Source organism: Epinephelus lanceolatus, chromosome 19, assembly GCF_041903045.1.
Source record: "Epinephelus lanceolatus isolate andai-2023 chromosome 19, ASM4190304v1, whole genome shotgun sequence".
NCBI lineage: Eukaryota > Metazoa > Chordata > Actinopteri > Perciformes > Serranidae > Epinephelus > Epinephelus lanceolatus.
Window position 1 is genome coordinate 28,813,512 of NC_135752.1, and position 10,015 is coordinate 28,823,526.

A 10,015-nucleotide genomic window follows, 5' to 3' on the forward strand; every position below is an offset into this window, starting at 1 on the left:
TTTAAAAGATTTGTAACATTAGAAATGTGGACTTTTACATAATAAAGCTTCACTCATTTTCATAAAAATAAAAGATGTAAAGATGAAATTAGATAAAATGTTTGCAGTAGTTAAGACACCACAAATTTAAGACCATTTAATGACTTTTAAGACCTTATAACATTGAATTCAAGACATTTTAAGACTTTTTAAGGACCTGTAGACACCCTGCAATTGAGTTGCAAAAATGCCTCAAGTTCACAGGTTATACATAAAACAAAAAAATTGAATACCCCACTTTTTGTGCCAAAAAAATTAGTGAGACACCTGCTCAGTGAGCTCGCAGCAGATGCATGTTACCTTCAGCGTGGTAATATAGTTGCAGTGTGAAGTTTGAGGTCTGTGGAAAATCTTCAGTGTTACCAGCTCACCCTTTTTCCCCTTCAAGGGCAGTGGCATGGTGTATACTGTATGGAGGGAAGCAGCTCTCTTGGGGTGTCATGGTGAAGATGTATGCAGCAGGAAGTATGACAGTCAGCAGAGTGAAGTGTCTAGATAAGCTCAGGACTGCTGTTTTGTGAAGACTGCAATAAAGCCATTGTTGGTGAATGGCACCCTAACGCCTCGCCATCCTTCCTTCTGCAGAGTTGTGGGGACTGCTAGAAACTAGTTACCAGTGCAGAACAGTGACAGTCACAATCAGGACATTTGTGCCTCTGTCTTAATTTGATTATTTACATCCTGGAATATCCACGCAGCAAACATTTAGCTATTGTTCTGAATAAAACTCAAACAAACTTAGCAGTTCCTGCCCGTTCCCAGCTTTGTTCACTGTCTGCCCCGTGCGTTTACACAAGGTCTCCGGCACGATGAAGCTTTAATTAGCTGAAGTTATCTTCTTTCTTTATTGACCTCATTCACCCCCTTCCTTTGTTTAATGGCAAAGGAAATTACCCACATGTAAGTAATTTGTGTGATTCCAGTAAAACCAATCGAGTGAGAAGAAAACAATTTGAGAGTGAGCACTGCTTTAAGAAAGAGCAGCGGAGTCAACAGCAGCTAATGAAGATGGCAGAGAGAACAAACTTTAAAGACATGTTCAACTTTTGAGAAGTCAATTTGAACACAGAGGTTATTTTGCTAATATTTTATAAGCTGTAATGGTGCCTTAGAAATGAAATCCACAAAATATTAAACAGAATTTTTGTCAGGGGGAAAGTTGTATTGCTTCAACATGTCTAATTGTGTCATTTCCTGTAGGCTAACGGATTGTTTTAATAAAATAGTTATTAACTTGTGGTCAAGTGTTGCCGGAAACCTTCACAACAATTTCAGTTTCCAGTTAGGAATGGGCCACATGAATTTAAATCTTATTGACAAAAGTGTGTGGATACTCCAGACCACAAAGGTATGTGTGGTACTTAATGTGTTTGGGCTCTTTGGGCCCAGACACACCAAACCCACATCAAACAACAAGTGGCAACGAAGGCCAACTGTTGCATCGCCTCACATCACCTGTGTCTCCACCAAAAGTTGCACTTCAACACACCAAAAAGACCACAGCCAACACCCAGCTTGCACATATGTTGTGCATTGGCGGTAGTCTGCATTCGTCATTCAAAAAGGGAAACCTGTAGACTGACAGGATGGATTCAAGACACTAGTTATTCAGTTAGCACGTTAGCAACACAACCTGATGTTGAAAGAACAAAGGATATTTACGGTGCACTAGCAAACAACAACACAATTACATACTGTCTCTGCTAAAGAGCTCAATGGCTAAAAAGTAATCTTATCTAATACAAGAGGCTCAATTTGATCTCATGCCCTCTTGACACTTGACTTTAGCCTTTTGTTTACTTTCCTCACTTCCGTTTTTCTTTTTGTGCACTGAGCTGAGCTGCTAATCAGAGGGATTGCTCTCACCGACCTGCCCTGTCGCCATGTCAATATCAAGCCCCCAGGAAGTGTGTTCAGCTTTGAAGCCAATTTTCGTAGTGGCCAAACTGTGTAACTAAACCATCATGTGATGCCCTGTGGCCCAAAGGACTTTTTCCCATTGACTTACATGGCGAAAGAGACATCTGTAAATCAATGGATACATTTTTTTTGGCATCACAACCCAGCAAAATGACTCATTTTACTATTGAGATTTAATCCATTCAATCCATAATATTTGTTAAGTCTAGAACAGTGGTTCCCAACTGGTGGATCACTCACCAGTTGTGAATGTGTCACACTTTGTTTTGAAGTACAGTTAATATCCTGCACAGAGCTTTTATTCTAAAATGTCATTTCCTGCTGTCGAATGAGTGAATGACGATAGTTACTTACAGAGACAGCTTGACAACATGGCCAAACACAAGTATGACGCTGAACATTTTAAACTGTTTGGACCTTGCACTGATGACTAAGGACAAATCTTGACTCTGTGGCTGGACCAGTTGGGAACCACTGGTCTAGAAGAGCCGCACGATTAAATGATTGTATCCGCATTCAAGTTAACAGAGCACTAAACTGGATGGAGCCAGCTCGGCTAGCGGAGGTCTGCCTCAACGCTGTATCCAGGTCTCTTTATAAATCCATGTTCAACATGCTGAAATGGCCGAAAAGCTGCAGACAACGGCCACACACAGCAAAAACTGGGGCGACAGACGCTCACCAACATCAACTGTCAACTGTGTGCGCTCCTTTTCTGTTTCAAAATGACAATACCTTCCCATGCACCTCAACCCCATCCAACACTGCTGGGATGAACTGGAGGCTGTTACAGCAGCAAACTAATGTTCATGGTTTCAGAATGACATGTTCAACAAAGACGTATGGATGTCTCAACAGAATTTATGTTCTGTATGTAACTTTGCATCGTGGTATAGAATTTTTTCAGAAACTATATTGAGAAACCTTTCACAGCGATGTAACTAAATGTGAAGATTTTATTGTTTTTGGTCAATCTGCTGAGGTCTGTTACAGCTAGCAGAGTCACAGCTGTGTAGAGAAAGAAAAAATCCTTGACAACAAAACTTATCTCACACAGCCCAGCCTCCAGTGTACATTTAGTCAACGTATAAGTACATGAAGCGACCATACAGCGATGAAATGTTTTAGATTTTCACAGCAGTCTCTTCAGGCTGACCATCTCCTGGCTCATCTGGCATGTGACCCCTCTGATGTTTCCTGAAGTCGCTGCAGTGTATGAATCCCTCCCCGCAGACTTTGCAGCAGTATAGCTTTTCTCCTGTGTGAACGCGTCTGTGCAGCTTGAGGCTGTTGGCCTGAGTGAACCTCTTGCCGCAGATGTTGCAGCCGTACATTTTCTCCCCCGAGTGAATCATCATGTGTAACTTGAGATTGCTGGGGTTGCTGAACTTTTTATCGCAGTGGTCGCAGGCGTAAGGTTTCATCCCCGTGTGGATGCTCATGTGATATTTGAGATTGACCGTGCGGCGGAATTTTTTGCCGCACACATTGCAGACCGGCTGCTGCCCGGGCTTCTTCCCCGTGTGGATCCTCAGGTGGTTCTGAAGCGCGCTAGCGTGGCCACAGCGTTTGCCGCAGGTCTCGCAGACGAAGGGCTTCTCTCCTGTGTGGGTCAACATGTGGTGCTTCAGAGCGCTCTGGTGACTACAACCTTTACCGCAAACCTCACAGCAGAACGGCTTCTCTCCTGTGTGTTTGCTCAGGTGATTTTTGAGGACGCTCAAGTCGCTGCAACCGAGGCCGAGCACGTCGCAGCAGTTCTCCTTTTGCATGTGAGTCACCCGATGAGTGGCCAAGGACAAGGATGAGAAGAAGCTCTCACCGCACATTTCACAGACAAAATCTCTGTCTCCTGAATGTAGGTTCTCGTGAACGGCCAAACTCTGTCTGCACTCAAAGGTCTCCGGGCAAAGTGAGCAAACAAAGGTCTTTTTCAAAGCACAACACCTGTGTCTCTGAAGTGCCAGCAGCCCGGTGAAGTGATTCTCACACAGCGCGCACGTATGTGTGCTCGGCTTCTTCATTCTGTGATTACGCATGTGTCTCTCGAAGGTATTCTTGTACGCAAACTCTGTCCCACAGTCGGAGCATTTGTAAAGCTTCTCCCCGGTGTGACGTCTTGAATGTGCGATGAGCCCTCGCTGTCCTGAAAACCGTTTCCCACACTCAGAGCACAGGTGAGGTTTGGAGTGAGTCAGATAGTGTCTGTCCATCATACACTTCAGAGTGAATGATTTGTCACAACAAGGACATTTCAGCGGCTCGGTGGTCTTCTTTTTTTTAACTTTGGACGTGGGAGCTGAAGTGCCTGTATCCACCTGGACGCCATTTTCCTCACCTACACTGGAGGCCAGTTCCGTAGTCAAAGCTTCAGCGTCAGACAGGGACCCAGAGTTACTCTCATGTGTGGCTGCAACAGCTGAAACAAAAAAGCTCCATTAGGGGACTTGAAACAAAGTGGGAGGTACACAGCTAACACAGAGAAACACATACAGGTTTTTTTTTTACTCATAAAGCAAAACTAGTTTGTAAGACAGGAAACAAAAAAGGTTTTATCTCTGCAATCACTTGCAAGTTCTTTACTAACTTACACATTTTAATCTAAAGAATAATCTGTTTAACCCACTACATTATCTGTCTCTCTCTCTCTGTCTGAACTATCCGTACTCTGAATGGGTGGGTCTTAAACCAGAAGTGAGTGGGACCTAACCAGAAGTTATTTTAAACCTGGAACTGATATGGGTTGATAAAAGTTGTCATATTTATTCTTTCTTAAAAAATCTATTATTTTTGAGTTTCAGATCATTTTTGATCAAAAGAGTAGGAGAGCTATTTACAAGACACATTTTACTAGAATGATACTCGTGCTCGTAAAAAGTATATCATCCATATCAGATACTTGTGTCATCCAATAATTCGGCTCAACCCTGGTAAAAAATTATAGAAGACTTTTTTTAAGGTAAGTTTGACTTTAAGGAGATCAGGTAGATAGATCGCTGTAACAGATAATATTTAGTGTTAAGGGAGTCTGTTCTGAATTCAGCAGGACTGCATTTTTTCAGTAAGCACCCTGGACTTGGAAAAAGTTGCAAGATAAACCCCAGTTGAAAATACTGCCAGAATATTAGGCATTTAAACACCATATTCAAAATGTCTTATCAAAAAAATGTGGCTGTTTTAGGGGCTGTACACATGCTGCGTTTTTTGCACCCTCTAACCAATTGTTTTTAATGTAGATGTGCGACAGGTGTGCTCAAATGCCAGAGTGATACTAGAGTGGCATGCACACACGTTCCTGAATGTCTATTTTTTAGGGTGTGATGGCTGCAACCTGAGATATACTGAGTTTTGGAAAGCAACAGCACCGAATGTCACGTGACGGGGGACAACTAATCACAGCCGACAGATATCTTTCCCTTATTTTTCCTTTCTTTAGTAAATATCAGTCTGAAATAAATATGGATGAGTTGGTGAGTTTAGTGCAGGGCTACCCAGAGCTTTACATCTGTCTCACTGACGATATTCTCGGCCTACACACGTATAAACAGCATCTGTAAGAAGATCAGCTCTGCACTCAGGATTTCATGTGAGTAGGCTAGTACAGAACAGGCATAAGAGTCACTCACAGCGCCAGGTGGTTAAAGACACAGCATGTGTACGGTCCCTTAAAAAGTCAAATTTTACTTATCTACTTATCGTGTTAAGTGTGAATGTTGTAAAATAATTAGATGTGTTAACAACTCTACACTGCCATTTTGTCCAGGTCTCTTTTGTAATTTTTTTCCCCAGGGACTTCCTGGGAAAAAAAAAAAACCTTTTTCCTCACACAAACAAGAAGTATCTGTTCTGCTGGTGTGTAAAGAAGCATTACTCACAAGGTTTGATCACTGAGTCTGTGTCACCTGCTGCTGCTGCTGCTGCTGCTGCTGCTGGTTCTTCAGGATGTCGCTGCTCTGAAAAACAAAATATCAACTTCAGTGAATCTGTCATTAAGGGACTAAAGTTTGTCCAATCATAAATATTATTAAACAGCAAATATATCCTGCTAACTAATCCAGCATATCTCCACCATGGAAATTCGTCAGAGGATTAAAGATTCTTTTACGAGCAACATCATTATTATCATTCCATCAGAAATGTAAATCAAATGACGTAGCAGGTGGCTGAATACCTCTGTGGTATATGTGGTCATCACCCCTCGTCGTTGCTGGTTTGGGTCTTCTCTTGTTTTTTTTTCTTTTCTGAGGAGTAATCCTGGATGCTGATTCTGTAACTTAACAACGACGACAACAAAGCTTGTTTAATATACATAAAAATGCCAGAATATGAGCATAAAATCTTGTCAACGGTCACTCAAGACATTAACTGCCTTACGCTGTTTGGCCTCGGCCACCTGCCCTGCTGCTGGGTTCATGTTCGTCTGTGTCACCTCGTTGTTCAGCCCGGCCCTCTGCTCTCCCTCTGCAGCAGGACTGTCCTCAGCTTCACACAGGGACACTTTCAACATCATCAGCACTTTGTCTACAGCACTTCTGGTCAAAGCTTCCATGAGGGATGCAAACTGGTTCTGTAAAGTCGTGGGTAAGAAATGAAGAGCAACAAGAGTGGTTAGTTTTACATTAATCAGTCTCATGAATCATGCCACTTCATACTTCTACTCTACCATAAAAAATATTGTTTTTACTCTACAACAAGGCACATACATGGCAAAAGTACAAAAACACATTTAAGATCTGGGGCTAAAGATTTAGTTCGTTTTTTGACTGGATAATTATACAGCTTGAATGTGTTCAATGGAGCTGCAACTAACAGTCATTTTCAATGTTGATTCATTTGTCTATCATTATTTAAATTTACTGATTGGTTGTTTGGTCTATAAAATGTCAGGAAACTTAAAATGGCGTCCTCAAATGTCTTGTTTTGTCCACAACCCACATGTATTCAGTTTAGGGACTGTTCATTACTTATGAGGGGGGAGGTGGTGGTGTAAAGAGAGATATTTTTATTTTTTATATTTTTTTTTGTGGCTCGGGAGGAGCATGGAAATTTAAATGCTGTATTTTGTATTTTACAGGGTTCCTACACATTTGGAATTTCAAAATTCCATACTTTTCCATACCCTAATTTCCAGACTCTGCGTTTTTTTTTCTTCATAGAATATGCGACATCTGAGTAAATATATCAGTGTATCATATTTCACATCATATTTAATTATTCTTAATAGGCGATTGTAGCCAAGTACCATAATGGCATGCAAATAAAAACTCAGGTAAGTTCAATGTCTGGGCTGAGGCAAAAAGGTTGGGACTCTAGGTGCAAGCGATGCAGTAACGAGACGTCTGTGTTTTTTCCTTTCATGTGGCTCAGAATCGCCTTCTCCCCCGTGTTGGCGATGTCAAACGATTTCACACAAAGCTTCTAGCTCTGTGTGTGAATTGGGCCAACCAGTATTTATATACGGTATTGTCAAGCCATCCATCCAAAAACTTGCATCTACCCATTGTGAACCACGTGAAACTCGTCTTCTTGTCGAAGGTGCAGTGTTGGAGTGAAACTTGATACCTGGGGGGCTGGAGGAGGGTCATGGGGCAGCGGACTGGACATACCACTTGTCAATCAGGTAAAAGAGGCGATATGTTTTCTGAGACGTTTGCTCTCACACAAACTGTGCTTGGCCCGGCATAAAACACGATCCGGATTGATTAAATTATTTTTGGAAATTAATTTTCTATTTCAGAAAACAGTATTTTAGAACAGTGGTAATAGTCTGGAAACATAAATATTTTTCCATACTTTATTTTTCATTTTCCATACTTTTTAATACCTGGAAATTGATCAAATTTATTTCCATACTTTTCCATACTTTCCATACTTGCGTAGGAACTAGGGCTGCCACTAATGATTATTTTCATCGTCGACTAATCCGTCGATTATTTCTTCAATTAGTCGACTAATCATTTCATCGAAAAATGTGTTAAAATGTTGAAAAATGTCAGTCTGTCTCGCCCAAACCCCAAAATTATGTCATCTAATGTCTTGTTTCGTACTCACACCAAAGGGTTTTACTTCACCGTCATGGGGGAGAGTGTAAAGCTGCCAATATTTGAACATAAGAAGCTGCAGTAAGAGTATTTTGGGGTACTTTTATAGTACTTTTCTATGGAAAATGACTCAAACTGATTAATCGACTACTAAAATAGTCACTGATTATTTTAATAGTCAATTAGTCATCGATTAGTCGACTAATCGTGGCAGCCCGAGTAGGAACCCTGATTTTAACAAATATTTTTAAAGAAAAAATCGCCAAAATTACATCATTTATCATAGCCCCGAATCGGGAAGACAGAAATTATAGTTGGATTTTCAGATTTCCCAAGGTCTTTGGAAACATCATGGGCAACAAATGCTTCTGTCAGAAAAAAAAAAAAACAAATGAACAAACAAAAAAAAATCTGTTATTAAAATAGTGATAATTCATTGTTATCACTTTTCTACATCTCATTTCAAATTTGGCCAAAAAAATAAACCTTTTCAATGAACTTACCAGCATGCACGACAAGAGTGAGAAACCAAGGCTATTATTCAACTCCAGGATTTTGAGTTTGTTTTAAAAATCTATTAACTAATTTATGGTGGAGAGAGGGTTATGTATTTTCTGCCAGTCAGTCAGGGAGGCTCAAGATGAAAATATTCGTAGCTTCAGGGAGTGTCCCCAAAAAAAAAAAAAAAAAAAAGTCATACCCCAGCCAACACGTCCTCTTATAAGTAAAGAACACCCCCTGATGGTCATAGTAGTAAAGAAACCAGAAAATATTAACATTTAAGAAGCTAAAATCAGAGAATTTTGAGTTTTCTCTTAAATTATTACTCAAATCAATTAATCAATATTCAGATTGGCGATGGCGTCCTCTCCATGGCAACGACCGATGAGGCTCATGGGTAGTGCAGTTTTTAATGCCGTTAGTTATTGTAACTATCCATAACCAAAACCTGTGACACAAGTTAAACCTAATGAGGCTGTTCTCAGCAACTGCACACAACTGCTAACTAGCTTCCTGTCTGTCTACTCCCATGACACCAGTGAGGGTCTCTGTGTGTGTGTTAGTTACCGTTATAACTTTGTTAAACAGGTGTCTCTCCCCCTGTGGAGTCACCTCGCTCTCCTCCTCCTCCTCCTCCTCCTCCCCCTCCTCGCTCTTCGTTAGCGGAGCAGAGCGCTGCTGAGCGGCCATGACGTTAGCCGAGCGCTTCTCCAAAAGTCTGCCGAGCTCCGTCACCGCCGCCTCCACCACAGTCTCCATCACAGCAGATATCTGACGCTCAAAAGTCTCCAGGCTGAACATGTCTGTGAATAACGTGACGGTCCAGTTTATATTTTCATACTGTGTCAAAGTGTAGAGCCTTGTTTCTGTACCGAGCAAGTTGGAAACCTGTGTTGTTGTTCCGCTTTATTCTTCTTCTTCGTGTGCTTTACGGCAGAGTCGTTGCATTTTGGGAAGACTTCTGCCATCTAGTGGGGATAAGGTGGTACAGCATCATTACAACAGAGCTTTTTTTGTTGCGTTTTGGCTGCTGCTCCCTTAAAATCTGATTTTCATTAAAATAATAATAATACTAACAATAATAATTCGTCTTTAATTGTTTAAAAAGCACTTTGGGGTTACTTTTTTGGATTCAAATCCTGTCTAGGTCCTTAAATATGTACTCTGACTATACTTCTTTCCCTTTTTATGCTCCCATTTGTTTATGCAAATCTGGGGGCTTACCACAAATCACATTTGTGGGAGCATATTTCTATAAACATAAATTCTGAATATATTTTTATTTATTTGTGTAAATATTTTTTGTTTGTTTGTTTGTTTATAAGTTTTTCCAGGAGTTCAGTATGCAGTTATGATGGTATGAACACAGCGAACAGACACCACTCTCTAACCATGAAAGTCTTACTGTAATATAGCTATTATCAGAACTGATGTATATATTTGTGTGCTGTTGTAGTTCTTCACTGTAACCACTGGAGGGCAGTCATTCATGATTCTGAACACACCCAGGACAA

At 40.9% G+C, this 10,015-nt stretch overlaps 1 protein-coding gene across 1 annotated transcript; it reads right to left on the reverse strand.

Annotated features, from left to right (window-relative positions):
- Positions 1 to 875: 875 nt before the first annotated feature.
- On the reverse strand, positions 876 to 9,441 carry LOC117269412 (uncharacterized). Its single transcript, XM_033646401.2, has 5 exons — positions 9,069 to 9,441; positions 6,334 to 6,526; positions 6,131 to 6,232; positions 5,835 to 5,912; positions 876 to 4,378 (listed from the first exon to the last, which is right to left on the reverse strand). Exons 1-5 carry the CDS (start codon positions 9,300 to 9,302, stop codon positions 3,084 to 3,086), a joined length of 1,902 nt encoding a protein of 633 aa, XP_033502292.2. The 5' UTR covers positions 9,303 to 9,441; the 3' UTR covers positions 876 to 3,083.
- Between the last annotated feature and the right edge of the window lie 574 nt (positions 9,442 to 10,015).

Coding starts and splice junctions, on each gene's coding strand:
- LOC117269412 (XM_033646401.2), bottom strand. CDS start 9,302: ATGTTCAGCCTGGAGACTTTTGAGCGTCAGATATCTGCTGTGATGGAG. Junction 6,527..9,068: donor TGTTTAACAAAGTTATAACG/GTAACTAACACA, acceptor ACGACTTTACAG/AACCAGTTTGCATCCCTCAT. Junction 4,379..5,834: donor AGACTCAGTGATCAAACCTT/GTGAGTAATGCT, acceptor TTTTTGTTTCAG/CTGTTGCAGCCACACATGAG.